The sequence below is a fragment of the Callospermophilus lateralis genome, chromosome 8 (assembly GCF_048772815.1).
Source record: "Callospermophilus lateralis isolate mCalLat2 chromosome 8, mCalLat2.hap1, whole genome shotgun sequence".
Taxonomy (NCBI): domain Eukaryota; kingdom Metazoa; phylum Chordata; class Mammalia; order Rodentia; family Sciuridae; genus Callospermophilus; species Callospermophilus lateralis.
This window is the reverse complement of record NC_135312.1, coordinates 19,780,470-19,808,254: the sequence shown is the minus strand read 5'-3', so window position 1 is coordinate 19,808,254 and position 27,785 is coordinate 19,780,470. Positions and strand designations below refer to the sequence as shown.

The following is a 27,785-nucleotide window of genomic DNA, read 5'->3' as shown; positions in this document are numbered from 1 at the left end:
AAAAGCAAGGTGCCTAGCAACTCAGTGAGACCCTGTCTCTAAATAAAATACAAACTAGGGCTGGGGACGTGGTTCAGTGGTTGAGTGCCCCCGAGTTCAATCCCTGGTACCAAAAAAAAAAAAAAAAAGAAAAGAAAAGAAAAGAAAAAGAAATGATTAGGAACTATAATAAATTAGGATAACTGACATTACCTTTTAAAATTGACAAGCATAAAATTGAGGTATATTTTTATATCTGAATGTTAGAACTTTCCTGTTTTAAGAATTAATTTTTACTTCACACATCACTAAGGCAGAAGTAAGGCCTTACCAATCTTGGGAGTGCCATGCCAGTAACTGAACATACAAGTTTGACTGTTTGTCCATAATGGATGTAACCATCTCTGACTGTGAATTCTTCTCCTTCTGATTCATCATCATCCACTACAGAGGATAAAAAAAAAGATCAAATTATCATCTTTTAGAATTTATTATCTGCTTGGGAAAATGACAAAAATTAATATACCCATATAACTCATTATCAAAAGAATTTAACCATGCACATTTTAATACTCACAGAGATGAATGTAAAATGCTCCCCACTGCTGTGAACTGGCATGGAAATTACCTCCTTCTACATGCAAGTATCTGGTACTAACTGTCTGGGATCGAAGTCGATTAAACAAAGCCACCTTTGTTCCTGAGGCAATGCATACTGCAAAGGAAAAAACAACTGCTTTTATGTGACTGGGTGGTGGGAGGAAGAGAATAAGAAGGGACTTCTGCTTGGCAAGTTATGACTACTTATTATAAATTAATAAATATATAAAATTATATTATAAAAATATAAAGTATAATTTGAAACAGAATGCAGATTCTGATGACACATATTTTAGTCTGACAAAGTACAGATAACACTGAAAAAGGTCAAGTTAACCCCTATTAATAATGTTAAGCTGGGCTGGGGATGTGGCTCAAGCGGTAGCGCGCTCGCCTGGCATGTGTGCGGCCCGGGTTCGATCCTCAGCACCACATACAAAGATTTTGTGTCCGCCGATAACTAAAAAATAAATATTAAAATTCTCTCTCTCTCTCTTAAAAAAAAAAAAAACAAAAAGAAATAATGATATAAAATATGTTCATAGAAGTCATTTTAAAATGAGACCTGCACAGTATGTTTAATGAAAAATTATAGGAAAAATCATTTTTAAAATAATAAGTAGATTATAATACAATTTGCATATTTAAACCATGTGTACCTAAATTCACTGATGAAAAAAATATTATTGAAAGAAAAAAGGCCTGTGTTCTACCCTATAGAAAATATGCATAGAAAAGCATTTGCCTCTATGTGCTGTGATTTTAGAAAACACTGCTGTCTTCTAAAATACCTTAAATGTTGTACTGCATGAAACTTAGCATAAGTAAATTTTTACTTACTTCAGATGTGCAAAACAAGTTAGGAAAGTTACTTTCCATGTAACTTAGGAAAACATTTTGAAAGTGAAATATGTTCTCTGCCTTCAAGAAACTAATATTCAATATAAACACAAAAATTAAAGATGTTAAAGAAAACTATGTAATTTGAACTGAAAATAGCCTGAATACCAGACATTATATGCCTCCTGATACAAGAGACACATGACTATCAGTGAAGTAGTCTTGCCCTTCAGCAACAACAACAAAATAACAAACTTAAATCTTATCAAGATTCTAAGATTAACCACATGCAAAATTTCTCTTCTGAACAAACTTTACAGAGTCTGCTGTGTTTCAGCGTCCCCCAAAGCCCTTGTGCCAATGCAAGTAAGATGATTAGATTATAAGAACCATAATTTAATCAGTGAATTAATTCACTTGATGGATTAATAATCTGAAAGGACTGCTATTCTGAATGGTAACTCTAGGCAAGTAGGGTATTGTTGAAAGAGGTAGGTGACTGGGAACAGCCTTTGGAGACGATATCCTGTCCCCTTGGCTCTTTCCCTCCTCTTTGCTTCCCCCAACTGTCCTGAGGTAAGCAGCTTTCCTGCTGCCCTTCAGCCATGGTATTCTGCCATATCTTGAGCCCAAAGCAATGAAGTTGGTTGACAATGGACTGAATCTCTGAAACCATGATCCCAAAACTTCTACTCAAAAGTTGGTCTTGTGGAGTATTTTAGTCACAGTGACACAAAACTGATTAACACACATGGTTTGCTTAGCCAGTTGTAGCAAATTCTAAATCATGCCCCAATTCTTGATATGTGATCACTTTTGCTTGCCTTTAGCAGGACTCCTGCTAAGGCAGTTTAGCAAAGATTCCCCTACCTTTGATGTCTCTGCTTTTTGTATTTTTCCTACCCACTGACCACCTCACTTTATTCCATGGCTATACATCCCTACTTGACTGTTGTATTTCAAAATTGAATTCAGTTCTATACTTAGGTCTTTTTTCCCCTATAGCAATAGTACTGAATAAAACCTGTCTTTCACTTTAACTACTATCCAGCTGTTTTGGGCACCAATTCACAAAAACACATTAAACTATACCAAAGGGATGAAATTAGCAAAATCCGGGATGTGGAAATCATCAATGGTTAAAATCTTTGAACAAATATACTGCAAGGCAGGGTGTATGTTAAAGAATACACAAGGACATCTCCACATAATATATATTTTAATATCTGGAAAATTTCAATTTTGATTCAAATAAATCGAAAAACTGACATTTTGGAGACTATTTAACTTTGAACACAGACTGTATATGATGACACTTTAAAAAAGTATTTTTTCTTATAGTTCTCTTATATATTGTTTTTATGTAATCATGATACTGTAATTACAAGAGAACATCATCTTTTACAGCCACACAGGGATATTTACAGATGACATAATGTCTGGGATTTGCATCAAACTAAAATTAGAAGAGAGGAAAGTGGGTCTAGGGTTGGGGTACAGCTGAAAATAAAGTGAGATTTGGTCTGAAGTAAGATTACTATTGAAGTTAGAGAAGAACACAGGGGTTTTATCCTATTATGCAACTCTGCCTACGTTAGTGTGCCTGAAATTTTCCACAATATTAAGTAAATGATGATAATAAGAGCTGGGTAGAATAAAATATATCCACCATAAAAGCCCATGAGTGCATAATAAAACAAAATGAAATTCAGGCAAACAAAAGCAAACCACTGAAACCTCACTGTTTCTAAGAATACTACTGTACAAATTAGTAAACAAGCATTTATCCTGCCTTTTATTCCACTGACTACATTCTGAAGCAAATATTTGATATGGCAAAGTTCTATGTAGAAAAAACTTGAACTAACAAATGCAGGTTAGGAATAAACAATTGGGAAAAAAAAATCACCATTTGAAGCCCTTGATGAAGTAATGGCTACGACAGCCATTCGGTTACAAATAAACTTACTATAACAACTGAACTTACTATAATCAATCTAACCTGACAAAAAAGGGATAACCAGATATTATTTGCTTTCTGATTGGATGAAAATGACCAGCTTGCTTACCTATTTATTATTTACTCATGGTACCAGACTTTATTTATTTATGGTCCTGGATATTGAACCCAGGGGTGCTTTACCATTGAGCCACATCCCTAGCCCTTTTAATTTTTTTTATTTTGAGACAGGGTCTCGCTAAGTTGCTAAGGGCCTTGGTAAGTTGCTGAGGTTGGCCTCGAACTTGAAATTCTTCTGTCTTAGGCTCCCAAGTTGTTGAGATTATAGGTGTGCACCACCATGCCTGGCATCAACTAATTTGAAAAGTTTAACTACCAGTTTATAACATGAGAGACAGAATATAATCAGCGAAATTCAGAATATGGAAATTCCACAGGAAAAATGACCCAGTTTATTCAAAAAATAAATGTCACAGAAAGAAAAAATGATGGTAAGATAAGAAACCATCACAGATTAAAATTTGTTGAACTTTGTTTGGATCTAGGTTTGAACAAACCAAGTGTAAAATGAAACAGCAAAACAAAAAAACAACTGAAAAAAAAAGACACTGAGAAGACACTGATAAATCTGTACAGAGAATGAATATTAAATGGCTTGAATGTACTACAGTCAACTTTGTAAGGTGTAATGGCGTTTTAAAACAAAATTATGTGTTAAGAGTCCTTACTGCAGAAAATTTGGTTGAAAGGACAATATGTCTGAAACTTACATGAAAACATTCTAGCAGCTGGAAAAAGAAGTTTCGGTAGTGATGAAGAAGATGAAATAAAATTGGTAAAACTACTGAGGTTGGGTGAATTATTAAATTATACTTTTTCCTCCCTTTTATATAAATTTGAAAATTTCCAAAATGAAATTAAATTTTAAAAAATTGTGCATGGGTACTGACATGTATAATTCAAATACATAGTATGTATCTTTAGTAGTCTAGGAATTTGCTGATGAGACAGCAATCTCTGCTAGAGATGTTAAAATTTTGATTAGGTTCTCAGGATGGCATTCAAAAGTTCATTTAATGTTTTTTTAAAGAGGTATTTTTGACATTCTGGGTCTTTATCATAACCAGTTAATTTATCAGTTCTTTATGGAATGAGAACTATCTTGGACACTACAGGACATTTAGCGTCACTGGCCCAAGACATCACATGCAAACATCACCTCTTTCCTAGTAACTAAAAATGAAAAGAAAAAAAAAAATGTCCCATTTTCTTTAATACGTCTAGGGAGCAATAAGGAACCATCTCTGGTTCAGAACTACTTCATCAGACCAGGCACTACTGGGTACCATCAATAACAACAACAACAACAAAACACCCCAATATGAGAGGCAGGCCCAAAAGTACTAGTAAGAAATGAATTGGCCGGGCACAGTGGTACAAACCTGTAATTCCAGTGGCTTGGGAGGCTGAGGCGGGAGGACTACAAGTTCAAAGCCTGCCTCAGCAATTTAAGGAGGCCCTTTCTCAAAATAAAAATAAAAAATGGCTGCTAGGGATGTGGTTAAGTGGTAAAGCATCCCTGGTACCCCTGCCCCCCCGCAAAAAAAAAGAATAAATTGGCTACTGAAAAAGCAGTGTCTTCTCAATTCCTGGTGGATAAAAAAAGTATGTCCTATCAATTCCTGGTGAAAGTTCAGAAAAAAGAAGAAAACTCAAGTGTACATACAGTCAGCATTCTTCAATGATTGCTTCTTTTTGGAAGGTTTGGAGATGACTTTTATCCGTTTGCTCAGAAACACGCCAATGTCATCACTGTTGCCGTAGAACATCTTTACAGACAGCATGAAGTGTTTTCTCTTATCTGAATCAGATATATACAATGTTTTTGCTGTGCAATAGTTCTGTGAAAGAAAAGTAAAGTATTAATAGCATCAAAATCTTACTGGTTATATATCTAAAACAGAGGCCATGACTAGGTTTGATCAGGTTTAAATGAAATCATTCCAATGGGCAGCCCACAGGTCAACTGTAAAAATTATCAAAATTGATCTCTGATCAGAAAATACAAAATCTTCCTTATGAAGTCAATAAAATACAAAAACCGTGGCGGCATATAATGAGCTCTAGCAAGAGGTGTGACTCTTCCTAAACCAGCACTCAACAAGGACAAGCCATGTTTAGCTCAAATACCAAGAATTCGGATCCCAACCATGAAAGTGGGACCAGTTCAAGTCGGGTACCCACACAGTGCTTCTGGAGCTGGAGATGAACTTCCCTCAGTGATATGGAAACTGAACATTATACAGGAACAAAAACGGCAAGGATACTTCAAATTACTGCTACTTCAATTATATTTAAAAGCTCTAACACCTTTCCTATTCCCTTGAGCCCTGAGGAGGTACATAAATTACTGACATACTTTTCCTGATAGGGTAAAATGATACTCTAAAATATATATATATATTTTTTAAAACCCAAGATTATGATTAAAAAGTGCCTCAACTACCTCTGCTGTGTGTTCCTTTGAAAAAGCAGGGCAAATGCTACTCATTTAGGAAATAGCCTATGAGTTCCAGACTTCTTTTGTCTGCAGTTTTACTAATAGGCAGCATTAATAGTACTTAACAATACTGCAGTAATTTCTGTTTCTCAACAGTGAAAGCTACAAAAGAAAATTTAAATGCCACTTTGAATACTCCATACTCAAGTTTTTATACATTCAAAAGTTGGGTAAAATTTTGGGGAAACTGCTCTGCGGGAGGCAAAATACAACAACACTAATAACAGTAAACAAAGAAAATAAAAACAGTACTTTTCAGTCGCCTAGCTCTTTTCACGCTAGACTCTCAGAAGATGACACATGTAGCTACTATGTCCATGGGTTCACCACACTTTTAAAAATGACTGCACTAAAGGTCAAATTAAGCTCAAACAATGAAATTCTGCAACACAAGTTGAGGTTTATTAAAATGGGTACCAATGCACTAAAGCAAATGGTAACAAGAAGCATAAAAATGAAAATGTTTATCTAGATAAAGGGAATTGTATTCCAATGGGAAAGCTTAAAAAGGTTAAGATCATTTAATTTTGAGTGTTAACCTTAATGGATATGATCTGTATCAGGAAAGAGGAAAATAATGAAATCTAGTATAAATAGATTGGGAAACATTTAAGGAAAAAGCACACATATGTATCTCCTTGGAAAGAAAAAAAATATAGTCTTAATTACAGTAAAGGAGTCAGCAAAAATCATACCTGAGATAACTTTATTAACAAATAATTAAAAAAAAAATCAAAGGCCACTGACCACATACTATTCATATTCCATGAGAAAAAAGAAGAAAGTCACTGACTTGCAGAAAATATTAAGACTCCAAGAAAATAAGCAAACAGAAACTAAATTACTAAAAGGTTAAATTATATTAGCTAGTGGGATTCCAGAACAGAAATGGCATATAATAATCTTTCCAGAAATAATAAACATTGTTTAACTTAAAAACGACTCTTTGAAGACAAGATCGCTAATAAATAAAACACTGCCCTGAAATGAAAAATAGCAGATCTAATGCAAGGAAAAAAAAAGCAAAATAACTGGATTATAGAAACAAAACAATGCTATCAAGAATATGGAATATGTGATTTTTTAAAAATAAGAACTAGGCTGTAACAAATCTCCTCTACTCAGTAAGTATTTGTCCACGTGGGATAAACCATATTCTTACACCCTTCTGCTCCAAGCACATGATTATGTTGCTCTTTCTGCCTGGAGTACTTTCTACTGACTGTAATCTACTAAGTACTAAGTACTACTACTTTATACATACTTCTCTAATAACATTTTCCATTAAAATTAAACTTAACATGAATTAAATATATTTGGCATACAGACACTGTACTACCCTATTAGCAGGTGTTTTAAAAGCTAGTTAAATGCTCAGCTCCCAGATGTTCTTTTCTGCTAATGTGCAGGTCTTGGGAAAAGGTGTAAAGACAGAAGATTTGAAAAGATATAATAGAGGATATTAAAAAGATCTTCACACTTACGCAGTACTTAAGGGTATAGGATTTAAACATGGTGGTACTATACCATGATGCTGGGAAAGGTAGTCAGTGATGCTATTGGCTGGTTTGTTTGGTATTACCTCCATGAAAGATAAAATTACTGAAGCTGGAATTGGATAAAATGAGTAATGAAGCTGAATTTAAAAAATTATACACACTGGTAAGCAGAAGCTCTGATGTTCCCAAACTAACTGAAAATCCATAATAATGTTATGAAGAAACCTGATCAATAATAACTATAATGAAACAAACAAATAAAGTAGATTTGAAAGTGGCTTGCTTTTTAGTACTCACTTTCTGTAAAATTACTAAAACTAAATTTGAGAATACAAATTCCCTAGCTTATATCTTCCATATCATCCTCCAGCCTCAATCCCTAGTGCCAAATACTACACAGCAAAACCAAGATGTTCAAAAAAGATGTACTAAACAAGGAAATGGCCTCTGTGCACTGAAAAACATTCACATAATCATTGAGACCAAAACCATTTTCTGAATTTTAATATTAAGGGAAAATAATAATAAATTCTAAATGACTAAATAATTATTTATCAGTACTTAGGCACTAAGTAGTTCTTACTTTCTAAAAACATAAAATACAATTAGTAACACTAGTGGATAAATTTATTTCCCTTGAAAACTGTTTGAAGAAAAACCTCTAAAAGTTTGACTAGTGCTAACGCTTGTCTTCTTGTCTATAGCACAGCTCTGCTCTGCATTGCTATTAGGTAAAGTATAATCTTTATGATCCAGATAAAAGTTCCCCCACCAAGAATTTGCCTGCATCACTGCTAAGAAGTAGTATTTAAAAAAGATTAAGAGAGCAAAACATTACTGATGATGCATTTTCATTGATAACATTCCTGACAGAAGATAAATAATTAGCTTCCTAAATTCATCAACTCCAAAGGATATCTGACTTGCAGCCTCCTAAAACTGCTAGCTAGTTGCAGAAATTTTCTGCCTATCACTTTTAGATGTCAACAGCTGAGACTACAGATATGTGAGAGGAATATTTCTGGTTCTGATTTATGTATACAATAAATTTGTCACTAACAGCCATTAAAAAAATCACTTGCACAAAAATGAATATGGAAACTACATACTGGTGCCACTTTTACAGGGAAACAACTGCCTTGACTTACCTTTCCTTCCAAGTTCAGCTGCTGCATTTCTTGGTCACTATTGCCTATTCCAATAAATGCACATGGTTGAGACTCTTGCTCAGAACAACCATCGCGTTCCATTTGTTCTTTTTTTTTCTTCCATCCACTGCCCATAAGATATACACAAGGAGGAGGACAAAAAAACCTAAAGAATAATTGGGGAGGGGGGGAAAAAAACCCTCAAAACACAAAGTAATTAGATTCAAGACATTTCCTTTTCCTGAACAAATGAAACAAAAACCACATTGAAATGGTGCTGAGTGAATCCCCTAATGAAAAATTTCAGCGAAGCCTTTTGTTATGCAAATAATCATGTCCATAGGATAGAAATAAAAACTTCCATATCTGAAAATACTGAAGTCAAGCATTTGGTTAGTCTATATACTTCTTAGAGCAGAAAGCTTTTCATATAGCTCAAAGTTTAAACTACTTGATTTCAACAAATCAAATAAATATACAAAACCTGACATCCCATCATAGAATCTGTGATTACTAATTGAGGTCTACTCAAACTAATAGAATTAGCCAGACACGGTGGTGCATGCCTGTAATTCCAATGGCTCAGGAGGCTGAGGCACTAAGCAACTTAGTGAGACCCTGTCTCTAAATAAAATACAAAAAAGGGCTGGGTATGTGGCTAAGGGGTTGAGTGCCCCTGAGTTCAATCCGCAGTACATCCCCCCACAAACAATTATTAATACTATTATTTCTATGTATGTTACATTTAACTTTATTTGCTAATTCACCTGGGAAATAGCATTTAGAGCAACGTTTCAAGTATAAATTTTTAAAATATTAATAAAACTAAGTAATTAAAGATTGAAAGCAAAATGGATCACTGCATGAGAGCTCTGTGAAAACAGTGTTGTTTGTGTTCTATGTATCTTACACCTGGAACATCTTGTGCACTGTAAATAACTAAGAAATAGTACATACAAAAGGAGCAATATACTCCTTTCTTCCAACTCAGAGACTAGTAGCAGGTTTGCTTCTCTAGTAGCCCAAAACCACCCTCACAAATTCTTTCTACCTAGAACACCTTCCTTATAATCTCTCTGGCAATTAAAAAAAGAATTGTTTCAAAGCCTAGTTCAAACCCCATATTTTATATAGCTCAGGCTATGAATCCAGTCCTTATGTAGGTGCAATTCACTTTTGCTCAATTATACTTGCTGACACGTACATACATTAAAACATTTCTGCATTGTTTTTCCCACAGGCCTGAAAACTCAGAAGAGGCCAGGTAATATAACTGAATAAACCAATTGTACAATAAACCAGTAGAAACTATCCTTTAATTATCCAAATAAATAGGCTTCTTCTTCTTTCTAAAAAACAAACAAACAAAAACAGTCCTCACAGTAATTCCTACTTTTTGGATAGTTATGATTATAGGAGAAATGTTTCTTAACTCTGTTAATTCTACTGTAAGAAAATAAGAGCTTAAAAGACAATGATACTCAGCTACTGGTGTGTGGCTCTAATTGTAAGAAAACAATAGCGAGTGGCCAACTGTGTGAATATAAACTCATGCATTGATGAATTAAGGATATGTGGGCCTGGTATTTGTCACACCTTCTGTTTGATAGACATCTGAAATCAAATTTTGTATGAAATTCTTATTTTAAAATTTGGCAAGCAATTTACACTTATTTACACTCCATGGACCAAAAGTGGGCAGACTAAACGTAAAAACTGTTATATACCTGTATTCATGCATACAAATGCTGTGTGCACAGACACTAGCAGGCTGGATGTGACTTTGGACGTCCTACAGGTAAGAAGTATAACTTCTGGTTTGCTTCCTCCTGAGAATCTACTACAATATCCAAAGAACTGACTCAAAATTCTGGATGGCCACTTTTTTCAACACTATCAAAACTACTTCAGAAGTAATTTATAAAAAGTAAGTTCAGTTTATTTAATATTCATTATTTCTTCAAATTATTTATAACATCTTCAATGTATACCAGACACTGGGAAATTAGTGGTAAAAATCAAACAAGCAAAATAATCAGATAAAATTCCTGTCCTCGTGGAAAGTATACTCTAATAAGAGAGACACAATAAAAAAGATTAAAATAACATGTATACTCCAAATGGAGTAAGGAGGGAAGCCTCTGTAGGCTTCTCATATTTATCTAAACCAAAAGAAGAGTACCTTTCTCTATACACATTGAAGGCATGAATATAAAGGTCACAGCTTTGGTAGTGTGTCCAGTTTCAGGTCACTCTAAGTTTGGAGGAATGCCTAGATTAACTGAGCTAGTTTTGGAGTAGGTTCAGATTAAGTCTTCATCAGGGATTTTTCTGGCTTCTAATGCTGGGAGTCACCCAATGCTTACCATGGCACAAATCCAGATACTTAGGCTAGTATGCTCTGAGGAGGCTGACAAGGCATCAATTTTGGAAACTTTCAAGTATTTTATTAAACACTAATATTAAGACTCCTTAGTAAATTGGCATACCAGCTATAAAACTTGAAGAGCTGAACTTTAAGATAGTATAGCAAATGTAGCAGTCAAATCTCAAAAGAGTCATCTCAAAATGCATTTTTATTTCATATCTGAAAAACAGAGAGGGCTAAAACAATAAAAGAAGGAGTAGTCTTGTTTTTCTCAGGAGTGCTATGTCAAAATGCATGAAAATAACAAGGTATAAATTAGGCAAATAGATAAACAACAATGACAAAAAAAACCTCCTGCTAGGCACAGTGGCAGGATTATGATCCCAGTGACTTGGGGGTGGGGTGGGCGGGCTGAGGCAGGAGGATTGCATGTTCAAGGCCAGTCCCAGCCACTGAGCAAGGGCCTAAGCAACTTAGTGAGCCCCTCTCTCAAAATGAAAATAAAAAGGGCTTGGAGATGTGGCTTAGTGGTTAAGCACCCCTGGGTTCAATGTTCAATACCCGGCTTTCCAATCATCTAATAAATCTAAGAAAAAAATGAAGACTCTTTAATGGCCTATGAGATGACCTTGTTTATATATCAATCCCTTTTCAGAAAAGCTGTGATAAGAAAACAGCAAATTGAATATAATCTTAACATTGAGAAGATTTCTATCCTGAGCTGGTAAAAATCATTTCCTAAATATCCCAATATTGCCACTTCCCCTAAAAAACAAAAACAAACAAACAAACAACAACAACAAAAATCAGTGAATGAATCAAATTTTCACTTCCATAAACTTCAGTAGTAATACATACAGCAGTCAATTTAAAAACATAACTGGGCACGGTGGCACACACCTATAATTTCAGAGACTAGGAAAGCTGAGGCAGAATGATTGCTAGTTTGAGGTCAGCCTCATCAAATTATTGAGGCCCTAATAAGCAACTTGGTGAGACCCTGTCTCAAAAAATATTAAAAAGGTTGGAAATATAGCTAGTGTTAAAGTGTCTCCTCTGGCTTCAATCTCCAGTACAAAAAAATAGAGTGTGTGTGTGGTGGTGGGGGGGGGTGTACACACATACACAAAAAAAGGAATATAGACAAATAAATTAAAGGGAATAGGGATGAAAACAAAAGGCCATACAATTGACAGGAGAAAAAATTAAATAAATCTCTATGATAATGTGTGAAATTAATGATTTTTTTAAAAAATGGACAGTTGGTCAATATGAACTAAACACTCAGTGAGGAGTTTAACCAGTAAGGAGTTAGCCTGAGTTTAATAGCCGCTATAAAGATTCAATGAAACAATGTTGCCTTTCTCTTCTCATCTTTCCTAATAATTCTAAACAACTATAACAATGCTTTTCTCTGCCACTTGGTGGCGATATACACATTTTATATTTTAATTTCATAATTCAAATAATTAGACTCAACAAGTTTTTCCTCAAATCTCAAGAAGAGATCTGGGAAACACCTCACAGAATCAAAGGTGGTTTTTAAATTCAGTCCAATATGTACAAGAAGTTTGGGCAGACAAAAATCCAAACTCATGTCATTTATATCTTTTGACTACCTTTGCTGAATCATTAAACTTTGATGGGTATTCAGTTCCAAGGGCCACATTCAGAACCTTTTTACACATCAGTTACTCCAATCAATGCATTTCCTATTATTATTTCAGAATCACAGTCTGTCTAGAAAGCTTTATTGCTAATTGTCTCAACAGCCTATTAACTATTGCTAATTACTTCAGAATAAGGTTGAACGTTAATATGTCAAATGGCATATTAATATTTCCTCTTGAGAAAACAATGTTTTGGGTTTTTTTTTTTTTTTTGGTACCAGGGATTGAACCCAAAGGCACTTAACAACTGAGCCATACCACCAGCCCTTAAAAGAATTTTTTAAATTTTGAGATAGGGTCTCACGAAATGGCTTATTGCCTCCCTAAATTGCTGAGGCTGGCCTTGAACCTGCAATCCTCCTGTTTCAGCCTCTGGAACTGCTGGGATTACAGCACACACCACTATGCCCAGCAAAACAATGAAGTTTTATTTTTGACTTGGTAAGACATTCTTTATTGAAAAATTAAAACCAACTACTAACACAAACAGGATAATGGATGTGCTATGTAAATAAGTATTAGTTATTAGGCATAAAAGCTAATATCAAAAATAATTTTTAAGAACATTTTATAGCATTATAGTTATGAATAGTAGTTGGGTTCATTGTGATAAATCCGTACATAAACAGAATTGGATTTCAGTTCATGTTCTCCACCTTTAACTCTTTCCTCTCCATTCAATTTTAAAATTTCAAATAAAAATTCCTGTCCAAATATTTGCAGTATCACTCACTGGAGTTATTTTATATGCCAAAGAGTCAAGGCCAAACAGACTGTGCTCATGCCTATGCCTCAGCAACTCCTCAAAAAGACCTGAACCTGAATGGGCTAGGCACCAAGGCAAGAGGATTACAAAAGTTCAAGGCCAGCCTCAGCAACTTACCAAGGCCTTAAGCAATTTATTTGTAAGACCCTGTTTCAAAAGGGGGTGAGGGGAAGAGCTGGCCATGTAACTCAATTATACTACAAAGTGCCCCTGGGTTCAATCCCCAGTACCAAAACAAAACAAAATACAAAAATAAACACCAAAAACGAACCTGAACTTGGATGAGCAAGAGAGCAAGCAGTGAGTTAAGGACCAGTCAGACCTAATCCTCAAAAGAAGCCTCAACAGAGTTGCCAGTTACCTAGCATTAATAGTTCTTTACTAGTACACTTTTAAAACATCACGTAAATTTTGTGGGTTTTTCCCCCTCTATTGCAAGGTAATATATGTGGAGTGGGGTGGGGTGGGGTGGTGTACCAAGGATTGAATCCAGGGGTTCTTAACCACTGAGCTACATCTCAGCCCTTTTTAATATTTTATTTAGAGACAGGGCGGTGCTGAGTTGCCTAGGGCCTCACTAAATTGCTGAGGCTGGCTTTGAATTAGTGATCCTCTGCCTCAGCCTCCTGAGCTGCAGGGATTACAGGTGTGTGCCACTGTGCCAGACTCACTCATTCCTTTTAACCCAAGTCCCAAATCTGCATCTTCATTCTTTCTCCCATCTCACTTTGGTGCCTTGAAAGCAAATCCCAAAAAATCTTTTAAGATTCAAGAGACTATTGAAAAAAAAATTTAGGAATCAAGTGAAAAAACTAAAATGGGTATAGCTTGGTGCTGGGGCACATGCTTACAAGTCTGAGGGCCCTGGGTTCCCTCCCCTCTTACCCCGCAAAACAACTGCCTCATAAATAATGATTATTTTGGACATGAGGATATAGCTCCTGGGTAGAGCACTTGCTTAGAGGATGGGACAAAATCTTAAAGTCCAAAATTAAACACAAAAATATTGAAACTCATAATATTGTGAAAATTCTGTTAAAGATAACTTTGCTTTAATTTAATTTTGGCTGATTAACTTTATAGATAATTTCTGAAGTTTCTTTTTGATTTTACAGTACTGGAGATGGAACCCAGGGCCTTGGGCTTGCTAGGCAAGTTGTCCATCATTGACAATATCCCAGCCCCCCTCCCCATTTTTTTTGAGACAGGAGTTTTGCTATTTTGCCCAGGCTACCTCTAAACTCTGAGGCATAAGTGATCCTCCTGCTTCAACCTCCTGAACAGCTGAGACTACAGGCAAAACACCTCCATGGCATGCAAGGGCAGTTACTCAACAACAACTAGAACAACCACAGGAGAGGGCCTGGAGCTCTTTACAATGCCTCCATTGCTCAACAAACTAAGCTCAGCCAGTTTTAGGATCAGGAGTTTGTTTAGCCTTCTTTGTTTAAAATGGTACTTTGGGAGTTACATTTGTTCATAAATAAACTACATTTTTTCCACCAAAAAGAAAGCTTCTTTGTGAACCAGCTAATATATCATTGAAACACTTGGGAAACAGTCAAAAAGAAAACTTGCGGATTACTTCATTTTGTAAAATCAGAGAGTTAGCCAGATGATCTTCATTAAATTCTCCTGGCTTCAGTATGCCACATGTTGCTTTGGTTTTCCCCTTCAAGAGATAAATCCTTTTCCCCTCTCTTGGTACTAAGCAAAAAACCCAATAATAGAAACCATCCTCAGACATGAATATTAACCACATTTACAAATTTATAATAACTACAATTAACTACCTACCAGGGAGGAAAAAAGGTAAATCTTACCTTTTTTCATTTCCATATGACTTCTGTGCAACTTTTGCATGAAGAATAAGTACTGTTTGATCTCCTCTCTCTTTTAAATAATTTCGCATGGCTTCCCTAAAATCAAATTACAAGTTACTACTATTACATTTTTATTAAATTTTGATAAAATATTCTCTTTTTCACTTTGCTTTGTAACAAGAGGGTTGCTTGTGATACTTTTTAAACAAGCAAACTTAAAGACAGAAACAATATAGAAAAATCTGTGAATGAAACTTGAAGAACAGTACATACTATTCCTATTCAACTCTAAACTTTGTTTATTAAAGGAACAAACTTCTCCATTCTTTGGTATTTATCATGTGGAACAAACCTTAGTTACAACTTCTAGAATAACTAACATCAACATTTACACTGGTAAAGTGGATATAAATAATTTATAATCTTGCTCCATCCCCACCTTTCCTCCTCCAACTGTTAAAATCAATGGTTTTCATTGAATATAAAAGCTGTATAAAACATTAAGTCATTCATATTTATTATTATATGACCCTAAAAAGACAATCCCATGTAAGGACTAAGAAAAGCTTATCATTTGCATACAAATATAATTATGAGAAGGATATTGCTAAATGTATAAAATTTAATGAAGCCTAATTCAAATGAAAAACTGGATTAATTCTGAGAAACTACAATATTAAGTCCTTCAAGTACAAGCTATTCTGACTACACATTTATTAAGCAAATAAAAACTTTCTATTAAAAGTTCAATGTCTTAAATACATTTACTCACCCAATTATCTTACCAAATATTATAAAGAAGTAAGCTCTACAGAGATTAAATCATACCAATTATGAATCAACAAATCCCAATTCTTGAAGTGTTTTACACATCACCAAACAAAAGCCAAGATTATTTCAAAGATATCATCAAGAAATACTTTCACCAAATTTAAATGCTATTCTATTTAGATTGTAAAGGAGGACAAATGTAAAACACAAGAGAAAGTCTACATAATGAGTTATTAAATGTGAGGAATTCTAGTTTTATAGCACTTACACAAGAAGTGGCCTGGGAAAAAAATCATTTAATATCACCCAGCCTGTTTCCTCTTTGAAAACTGGAGCTCTAACACCATCTACCTAACACAGCATGGCTTTTTGATCAAATGATATATCCTATGATAGCACTTAAATTTACTGACTGAAAACAAACAACTTGTTAGTTATAAGGCACAGCAAATAATACCAGAATATAAATAAATTAAGAATTATTATGTACACTAAAAAGGAACTCAAGGTCAAAATGGTAATGGAATATAATGATTGAAACAGTTATGTATAAAATGCGCCACAATAAACAGATGCACATGTAAAGGAGAGGGTGCATGATAGAAAACTGTGTGTCAGGTAAAATTTCCTAGAAGAGCAGAACTCTAAAGGAAATGTAGACACAGGAAGTGGGAAGAGAAGAAAAGAAGGCATTCCATTCACGGACTTGGAGTAGTGTGGACCAGGCACAAACAACCTTGCACACTGGGTCCAGTGGGATTCCAGCTGAGGAGAAATACAACCACAACAAGGAAATGCAGTAGCAAATGTTTCTTGAGTATTTATTATGTGCAGTCCCTTAACTAAGAACTTAGCAGTATTTCATGTAATTCTCATAATTTACCAAAATGTGTTGTTAATACCACCTGGACTGTCTTTCCCAAAGTTTTGCAACGACTAAGTAATAGTCAGGAACTGAAATAAATTCAGGATGATTATGATTTGAGCTATAGCAGTGAATAAAGCTTATGAAATGGATAGTCAAATTATGAAAGGCCCTCAAAACTGGACATTTATAAACTTAAATAACAAGTATAAATATCATTCAAATATCATTTCTTATCAAATGATGACAAAAGTTGTAGAAGGTAATAAAATTGTAAGAAAACTAGAGAAAAACATAAAACATTAAAAAATCTACCCCTTTGTGAATATCATAACTCAATTTTATCTGAATCTATTATAAAAAAACGTGCTGTGGAATTTGGATTTTTAATCAAGTAAAGGCAATGAGAGATCCTGCAGATTTTTAGATACGTAATTAATTTCCTGTTAGTTAATACTAGAGAAAGGACTAGAAGACAGAGATAAGACAAACATGTAAAAAAGGCTGTCACACTAAGAAGATAATAGGATGTAGTAGGGGAAGAGTCAGGAAAAATAGTTAAGAACTCTTTACAGCTTTTGTTATGGGAAAAGTAGATGTATATTAATAGGTTTTGTTGACAAATGTCAACTCTGAAAGGCCTCTGGTTCTCCAAGTTGGAAGTACTCAGTATGCTGTTGTGAACATACTTCCATAGGTCAAAAGAAGGGTCTGGGGGCTGGGGATGTGCCTCAAGCGGTAGCACGCTCTCCTGGCATGCGTGCGGCCCGGGTTCGATCCTCAGCACCGCATACAAACAAAGATGTTGTATCCGCCGATAACTAAAAAATAAATATTAAAAAAAAAAAAAAGAAGGGTCTGTACTGCAAAACTGGGGTTGACTGGTATGTAACTGTCAAGCAAAGCCACAAAAATAAATGAAATTTCCAAAAAGGTACAATGCAGACACAGAAGAGTCAAGAATAAATGTATAAAAGGAAATGGAAAAGAACCAGTAATGGGCTGGGGTGGTCAGCTCAGTGTAGAACATTTGCCTAACATATGCAAGGAAGGCCCTAAATTCAATCCCTAGTTTCTCAAAAAAATAAAATAAAATAAAAGGGAGAAAGAGGACAGAACTGGTAGGAGATAGAACTGAGACTGGTATCTGATGCTGTAGAGGGGCCCAACTTCAAGAGAGGGGAGCAATCAAAAGGTGAGGTATTAGTAACAAGAATCTAAGTGATGCAAGCTAGGAAAGGAAATAAGGTGTGTTGCTGGCTGCAAGTATTTTACTTGTAAAATGACAGGATATTATGATATCTAATGGGTAAGAAAAGAGGCATAAATATTTGGAAACACTCACTAGGGAATGGAAAAGGAAGCTGACAATGGACAGGTAAACCACTGACGATCAATATTAAAGGAATCCAATCAATTGTTGGAATCCAAAAACAATGGTGCCAGCTCCCACTAACACTCCAGTGAGCCTGCTGGGTATTAGAAAGGATGACAATGATAAGGTCTTGGAGACAGTAAACCAGAGAGTTCAGCGTGTATTTTTTTTTTTTTTTTTTTAAAGCAGAGTCTGGAGAAAGCCAATAACCTGATAAAATTGGCACAAAAGTTGCTGGCAATAAAACTTAAAAGAAGTTGTTATTTAGTTAAAAAGAAAAATCTTTAGGTGCAAATGAATTTCCCAAACTATATCTATTTGCATTTATACTATCTATTAATCATTTAACAATTACCTGATTATATGTTTATCAGTTTTCATGTTTACTTTTCTTGTCTTCCCAAATAGACTACAAAGTCTTTAAGGGAAAGACCCATATAATATTCGAGGCAGTCACAAATTCTTTCTATAAAGATATTAATTATAATCATCAAGAATTAAAACTTCTGTACTAACAGAAGCCAACAACTTCAACGGTGACACTATGCATACTTCAGAAATGGGGACGTGTTAAATAACTCTCCTATAATAACACTGAAGATCCAGAATTCAAATCTAGGCATTTTGGCTCTTGAGAACAAAATTATATTAACAAAAAAGTTTTATTGGGTATGGGGGTGCATGCCTTGTAATGCCAGCTACTCTGAAGGCTGAGGCAGGAAAATCCCAACTTGGAGGTCAGTCTGGGAAACTTAGATCTATCTCAAACAAGTTTTTAAAAGGTCAGGGGAATGGGGGGTGAGGGTTAATTCCTAGTATGCATGAAGTCCTGGGTTTGATCCCCAAACCCACTAACAAAATAAGGATAACAAAGAACAGGGCTGGGTATGGCTTGGTGGTACAGCGCAATGCCTTTCACAGTGAGGAAAAAAAAGTTTTGTAGTAGTTAGGAGCACAGATTTGCTATGAAACATGACATGTCTGAATCTTAACTGTCATTTACTACCCCAGCATTTTCTCCCTTGTGAAGTAAATCCAGTTACTGTGGGGGGAAAAACTTAAAGTTAGCTCCTACACAATGACATATAGAAATGACAGTGTACTCCAACTATTGCCATTATTTCCTTAGAAAAGGTGCTTCAACCTCTTGTTAATAACTACACAAGGGTATGAGGGTACATAGAGTGGGGACTTCCACTAAAGCTTGGAGAACACATCTGGAATTGGGATTAGGGTGATGATCAGGCATCTTATCCAACTTGAAAAACACAAGTTCTGAAAGTACATCAGGAAAGCTGTGCACCTCTCCATCTTCCCACTGAAGATTTATTGAGAATCTACTATATTGTGCTAGTTTCCAGCACTGGAAGTGACTATTTGTGATTAATGGAATATTAAACATTAAGAATTATGTTCACTGTCAATTAAGAGCTTGGTAATTTACTTTTTGTACTTTAAGAAGCCATTTAAAAGGATGGTATACTCCATAAAAACACAAACAGCAAGGCCCATGGAATGATGGCCCATATACTTTTCATCCAAGTTGAGTAGGGTTTCTAGCTCAGCACTGTTAACATACTGTACAAAGTAATTCTTTGCTACTGGGGACTATCCAGCATATTACAAAATGTTTAGCAGCATCTGTAGCTTCTATCCAGCAGTAGCACCCTGCCTTGTGTTGTGACATCCAAAAATGTCACCAGATATCGTCCAATATTGGGGCAGAGGTAGAATGGGGTGCTGTCTCCTTTTGAGGACTACTCAAAAATATTGCAATAATAAGATGTCACATCATTCAATGTCTTTTTAAGACAAAGTGGGGGTAATTTTAGTATTAGAAAAAACACAATGCAGGACCTAAAGAATGCTTATTAGTAGAATTGCAGTAGCCTCCCTCTATGTACTGTTTTCTTTTTTTAAAAATGTATTCTACTTTGTAATATATGTAGCAGAAAGCAATTAAATTCATATTACACATACAGAGCACAATTTTTCATGCCTCTGGTTGTACACAAAGTAGAGTCATATGACTTTCTGTGATTTCACCCATATACCATAAACTGACTTATCTGACTCTTTAAAGAGACAGACCAAATTTACATAACCTTTATTACAGTATATTATTATAATTGTTCTAGTTACGATTGTTAATCTCTTACTGTGCCCAATTTATAAACTGAACTTTATCACAGGTGTGTGTGTGTGTGTGTGTGTGTGTGTATATATATATATATATGAAGAAATAAATATATATAGGATTTGCTACTATCCTCAGTTTGAGGCATCCACTGGGAGTTTTAGAACTTATACCCTAAAGACAAGAGAGGACTCCTGTACTTGGTTCTTTATAAAAAACATTTTTGATCCCTGGAGAGAATAAAAAAGTAAAAGGAAAGCTATAAAACAGAATGAATAATGACATCCTAAATTTTAAAATCTATACATAGTTGACATTTTCAATACATTTTTACAAAACTCTTCTCAAAACTGGACTTGAGGGAAGTTGAGATCTCAGAAATATCAGCTAGCCTCTTTAATCTTGTACTTCAAATGCTGCCAAAAGGAATTCAAATTTACACATGTGCACACCAACTCCTTCCTTCCTCCTGGCAAAATCCCATAAGGAACTACCCCATTTTGTCAGATTCTGGAAGTTTCATCTTTTACATCATCTCAGATAATGTTTCTTGAATTGAGCTTCACCATAGTTATGGTGGAGTGTGCCCACTGAAGTTTTACCAAAACTAGATAAAACAAAGTTAAATCAATTCTTTCACAGCAGGACTATTCGGAATCTTAGGTGAATTTTCAAGAAGGGGATATTTATATGCTATATTTTCTTAACTATTTGATCTGACCCAAACCTCCTTGTTTTTCCTCCAAGGAAGCTTACTGAGAATTATGGCTTCCTAAAAGGATAGTTGTGAAATTGATAATTTAGGGATAGTACCAATAGTCAACAAAGTCCTGGGACCTTTGCAATATTAAGGAAACATTAGTGTGGCTTCATTAGAGTTTGCATCTGTTGGTGTCTAAAGCCAAACAGGAGGTCTTGTTCCTAGGGATGCCTGCAAATTTCATTCTAATTCCATGGTAGAAGTAAATAACTTTATTTTGTTTATTTATTTTTATGTGGCACTGAGGATTGAACTGAGTGCCTCTCATGTGCCAGGCAAGCATTCTACCACTGAGCCACAACCCCAGCCAAAGTATTTTTAAAGTATAAAAATTACTAATATTTTAAACAGCTTTATTGAGATTTAACTGAAATAGAGTAAAATGTACTTAAAGTGTACAACATGCTAAGTTTTCATATTTGTGTATACACCAATGCCTCAATGAACACAAGGATATTCACAATTTCCCAAAGTTGTTCTGCTTCTTTTTAATCTCTTCTCCTGCCTCTCTCCATTCCAGAAAACCAGTGACCTGTTTTCTGCCATTATAGAATAGTTTGTACTTTCTAGAATTCTATGATAATGGAATCATACAGTTTATGTACTTTTTTCCTGACTTCTTTAGAAAACTTGAGTATGATTATTTTAACATTCATCTAAGTAGCTGTTTGTATCAAGATTTCATTCTTTTATCATTGCTGAATAGCAGTTCATTGTGGAATATATTACACTTTGTTGATCCATTCACCTGTTGCTGGATATTTGGATTATGCCCATAAGGCTATCACAACTAAAGCTAACATGAACATTTGTGCTTCGATATTTTTGTATTCACATGTTTTCATTTTTCTTGACTAAATATGTAAGGATGGAATGGCTGGGCCATATGGTAGGGATATGTTAAACTTCAATTTTTTTTCCCCAAAAATTATTATAGCATTTTATATACCCACTACCAGTATATAAAAAAGTAGTTCCACATATGATCAATCCCTTAAATCTAAGGCATTTAACAGGTGTAAAGTGGTTATTCTCACTGCTACAGACTGAATACATTCATATCAAATTCTCATGTTGAAACTTAATCAGCAACGCCATCGTGTCTGGAGGTGGGGCATTTGGGAGGTAATCAGGTCATGAAGTAATCCTCATGAACAGGATTAATGCCTTCATCCCTTTTGCCATGAGAGGACAGAGAGAAGTTGATCATCTATAAATTGGGAAGCAGCCCTCCACCACATATCAAATCTTTTCACACCTGATCTTGATCCAGAACTATGAGAAGTAGAATTTGTGATTATAAGCTTACATTTTCTGACATAAGGTTACAAAAGCCCAAGAGGACTAAACACTAATTGATTTTAACTTGCATTTCTTTAGAGCTTATCTGCCACAAGGTATGTGTTGTTTATAGACAATTCTTCAAATCATTTATCCCTTTCAAAAATTAGTTAATTTTCTTTTTGTTGGCTTCTGAAAGCTCTTTTCATTGTCTAAACACAAAGTCTTTTTTAAAAAATATTTTTAATATTTATTTATTTATTAGTTTTCGGCGGACACAACATCTTTGTTTGTATGTGGTGCTGAGGATCGAACCCGGGCCACACGCATGCCATGCGAGCGCGCTACCGCTTGAGCCACATCCCCAGCCCAACACAAAGTCTTTATTCTTAACTTTCATGAAGTAAATGATCAATTTCTTCATTCCACAGAATGTTTTTTTGGCATTAATACTAAAAATCTTTGCTTGGTCAAGATCAAAGATCAAGATACTTCCACCTGTTTTCTTTTACAAACTTTAATTGGAATTCTACATTTAAGTCTATATTGAGTTAATTTTTGTATATGGTGCTATGGATGAATGGTAGTTATTTGTGTGAAGGAGCAGCATATGGATAACAGATTATTCTAGAATCATTTGTTTAAAAGACTATCATTATCTAACTAAATTGCCTTTGCACATTGATTGGAAAACAAATGAGCATATATTCAAAGAACAATTTCTGGCTACTATTCTGTTACAATGATCTACATAACCATCTTTCCCTAAGACTACATTTGATTTCTGTGGCTTCATAACAACTTTTGAAATCAGGCAATATATAAGTTCTTGCTGCTCTTTTTCAAGAATGTTTGGTTGTTCTAGATTGGCCGCATTTTCACATGAATTTTATAAATAGCCTGTCCAATAGCTGCTGGAACTCTGACTGGGACTGTGTCGAATCCATTGATCAATTCATGAAGAAAATATTTCTAACAAATACAAAGTCTTCTGTCAGAAGAACATTTACTTAGTAATTCAAGTTTTCCCAGCAATATTTAGTAATTTTCACGGCAGAGTTTTTGTACATTTTTTGTAAAGTTTTTCTCTAAGAATTACATATTGTTTGATGATACCTGATCAATTTCCAATTATTCATTACTAATGAGGAAATATAATTGAGGTTTGTTTTTTTTTGTTTTTTTTTTTTTTTGAGACAGAGAGAGAGAGAGAGAGAATTTTTTAAATATTTATTTCTTAGTTTTCGGTGGACACAATATCTTTATTTTATTTTTATGTGGTGCTGAGGATCGAACCCAGCGCCCTGCGCATGTTAGGTGAGCGAGTTACCGCTTGAGCCACATCCTCAGCCCATAATTGAGTTTTATATGTTGATCTTGTATTCCACCACCCTGCCAAACTTGCTTATTAATTATAGTAGCTTTTAAAAAGATGATCATAACTTCTGAAAATGAAGTTTTATTTCTTTCTTTACTTTTTTTTTATTTTTCATTTCTTTTTCTGGCCTTGTAATGATTAGAACCTCAAGTACCATGTTGAATTAAAAGTTATGAGAGAACTTTATTGTGTGGTCCTAATGTTAGACGGAAATACTCAGTCTTCCATTAAAATTATGGTAATAAATGTAGTTTTTCAGAGGTATCCTTTGTGATTGTTAGTAAATTCCCTTTTTTTCTACCATACTATGAATTTTTATCAAGAATGAACGTTAAAAGCATTTTCTAAATCCCTTAAGATAACCACGTGATTTTCCTTCTTCGTTCTATTAACATGTTGAACTGACTTTTTCCATTTTTAAGATAAATCTCACTAGGTCTAACCATATTGTTGGCTTTCATTTAAAAATTTATTAAGACTTTTTTACACCTTTCTTCATATGGAATATTGGTGCATTCTCCTCTAATGTTTTTGCTTTTAGTAATAATGCAATACTGTTCTCACAAGATGAACTGGGAAATATGTCCTGCTCTCCAGTTTTCAGAAAGACTATGTGAAGAAATGGCATAATTACTTTTCTTAAACATTTCTGCAAATTTGTCAAAAAGTTTATAAAAACAAACTCAATCTTTTTAGATTTAAGGTTATTCAGATTACCCACCTCTTCTTGAGTAAGCTCAGGTAGTTTGCTAATTTTAAGGAATTTGTGTCTTTCTTCAAAAGTTGTTGAATATATTGGCATAAAGTTATTTACAATATTTGCTTGCTATCCTTTAAGTGTCTGTAGAATCTGTAGTGATGTCACCTTTCTTGTTCTTGTTCTTGCTCAAGCCTGTCTGTGAAAAATTCTTTCCATTTTTAGTATGTCTTAAAAAGTTTTATTTTGCCTTCAGTGGGTAGAGAACTCTAGGTTGACAGGCATTTTTCCAAACCCTTTGAGCACCTGAAAGCTCTTGCTTCACTGTCTTATCCATAGCAAAGTTTCAGATGAAAAAGTTGCTATCATCCTTCCTTACCTTTGCTCTTTTGTAAATAATTTGTCTTTTGTCTCTGTTGCTTTTAAGATTTTTCTCTTTATCACTGGTTTTAATCAATTTGATTCTGATGTGCTTCTGTGTAGTTTCACACTTGGGATTTACTGAGTTTCTTGGATCTGTGGTTTGAAAGTTTTTAACAATGTTTAAAAAAAAATTCAGCCATTATTTCCTCATATATCACTTGAGTCACACCCTCTCCTTCAATGATTCCAATTACATGTAAATAAGGATGCTTGAAGACAGACCACAGCTCACTCACTAATGCTTGTCCTTTTTTCCAGACTTTTCCTGTTTGCTTCACTTTAGATAGTTTTTACTGCTATGTCTTCAAGTTCACTATTCTCTCCTTCATCTACTCTAAAATTAACACCAAGTGTATTTTTTGCACTTTATTGTTGTTTTCATCTCTGGAAAATTCATTTGTGCCTCTTTTTAAAAATGTGTATCTTCCATGTCTTTATTAAACTGTTCCATCTCTCTCCTCTTGTTCAGAGATACCAAATAATTATTAATTGTCATTTAGTTGTTTATTATTACCGCTGGTAGGTCAAATCCAACCCTTTAGAAATAGATCTGTAATTCATTACACAGAAACACTAATTTGTTGACACATTATGGCTGCTTTTGTGCTCTAGCAGAGTTGAGTTATACCAGAAGTTGTATATGACACAAAACCAAAATATTTACCATCTGACCATTTTCCTAACTCTTAATCTTAGCTTCTTCAATATATTGATCACAAGCATATAATAACTGTTTTAATGTCATCTATGTCATTGCTGGGTTGGTTTTGACTGGTTTTTCTTCTCATTTTGGATATTTTCCTGCTTCTTTGTATGATTGATGTATATATATTTTTTGTTTTTGTTTGTTAGTGCTGCATGTTTTTTTTCATTCTTATATTCTTGAGCTCTGTTCTGGTACATAGTTACTTGAAAAGAGTTTGATCATTTCAGTCTTACTTTAAGTTTGCCACTTAGTCTGGGCCTAATTTTACACCAAAGCCAAACTCTTCTGAGTTTAGCTGATGCTCTGTGAATTATGAGATTATTTTTCCTCTGTTCATTGAAAAGAGGTACAATTCATAGCCCTAATTGAGTTTTAGGGATTGTTTCCTTTAATTCTTCTGGATGGTTTTCCCCACCAGTGGGTGATTGCTCACATACGTGTGCTGGTCAATACTTAGCTGACAACTAAAAGAGAAAGAACCCTTTGCCAATCTCTGGAACTCTCTGTACTGTTCTTTCCTCTTCAGGTCTCTGTGCTGTGAACGCTAGCCATCTCAGCCTCCATGAATTCCAGCTTCACATGGACGCCCCCTCCCTACAACATGGCCTGGAACTCTCTCCAGGCTTGAAGTGGGGGCAATCATAGGGCTCACCTCATTTGTCTCCTGTTTCTTGGGAATCAATGTCCTTCCTTGCCTGTTGGTCAATATCTTGAAAACCGTTGTTTCATATATTTTGTCCATGTTTTTAGTTGTTTCAGGCTGGAGAGTAATTCCAGTTCCTGTTACACCATCTTGGCCAGAAGTAGTAGTCCTAAAAACTACTAAAATTTTCCAAAGAGGGAAAACTGCTTAAAGGGTAAATGATGGAAAATCATTATCAAGTAGATGGGACCTAACTAGATTCCTGTATGTATTTAGGAAAAGGAAAGGAAAATTTCTTTATGAAGTGTATTATCATATTGTTATTTTTACAGATATATCCGTTAAAGAAACTAACTTATTCATAAAAATACATTTATTGTTAGAAATAACTCCAACTAATCACTGCTGGTAATAAAATAAAAATCTTTATCTATTAAATTTCAAAATGCCTAAATATGTGAACACAGTAATTCTGCTTAGAAGAACTTATTCAACAGATATATATATAAAAACAAATAATGGAAAATTTGTGAGACAAATTATATTTTCACAGTATACTTTACCTAGAATATGTATATAATAATGTATTTTTAAAAATGTTTTTAAATTTTATAATAACTTAAGAATTACAGAAAAGTTATAAAACTAGTACTAAGAATTCCTAGTCACCCTTCACCTAGACTTCTCAAATTTTAATATTTTCCATGTTTGCATATTGCTTTTTAAACCTTTAAGAACCTTTATAGACATATCATTTTACCCAATATACGAAAGTGTTTATTTTTTTAAAAAGGACATTCTTATAATTACAATGCAATTATCACTTACACAATACTAATATCTATTCTACAGATTTTACTCGAATTTGTCACTTATCCAATAAACCTGTACTTGTGGGGGTGGGGTGTTATCAAGATAAACTGCTTGATAAACTGCTGCTCTTTGCCCTATCAGGACAGCCACTGGGTTTTGCACATAAAAATGTGTTGGAACACAGAAATTCCATTCCTAAGAACAGACTTGACAATTCACAACAGACTCAATCTGACCCACAAAGGCAACATGTTTATTATCTGATCTATTACAGAAACCATTTGCCTACTCCAACTTTATAGACAGGAAAACTTTTTTCCTAGCTCAGGATTTACTTAAATGGGGTTATGTCTCTATGGTTTCCTTTAATCCAGAGTAGTTCTTCAATCTATGATTTTATTTATTGATTGATTTAGCTAGCTAGCTAGGGGGGGGAATTAAACCCAGTGAGGCTTAAATACTGAGCCATATCCACCCTTTTTATATTTTTATTTTGAGTCAGGGACTTGCAGTGTTGCTTAACCTGGCTTTCAACTTTCGAACATCCTGTCTCAGCCTCCCAAGCTTCTGGGATTACAGGCATGCACCGCTATGCCCTGGCCAATCTGTGGTTTTGACCTTGAGATTTTGAAGAATGAATATAATTTATTATAGAGATGTCCCTCCTTTTGCATCTCTCTGATGCTTCCTTTCACCTAAAGTGATACGATGTCCTCCTTGGGA

The 27,785-nt window shown here is 34.6% G+C and overlaps 1 protein-coding gene across 5 annotated transcripts in view; it reads right to left on the bottom strand.

Annotated features, from left to right (window-relative positions):
* Nucleotides 1-27,785, bottom strand: part of Rbpj (recombination signal binding protein for immunoglobulin kappa J region) — a 196,263-nt gene that overhangs the window by 13,606 nt on the left and 154,872 nt on the right. For 4 of the 5 annotated variants that reach the window (XM_076863862.1, XM_076863866.1, XM_076863863.2 and 1 more), the window contains 5 exons: nucleotides 15,214-15,309; nucleotides 8,587-8,752; nucleotides 5,106-5,280; nucleotides 557-694; nucleotides 311-423 (listed from right to left, as the gene is read on the bottom strand). In XM_076863862.1, the coding sequence (XP_076719977.1) occupies nucleotides 311-423; nucleotides 557-694; nucleotides 5,106-5,280; nucleotides 8,587-8,752; nucleotides 15,214-15,309 (688 nt within the window). Of the gene's footprint in view, nucleotides 1-310; nucleotides 424-556; nucleotides 695-5,105; nucleotides 5,281-8,586; nucleotides 8,753-15,213; nucleotides 15,310-24,856; nucleotides 24,879-27,785 lie in introns of those variants that run through there. The other variant, XM_076863865.1, reaches the window with a different exon arrangement.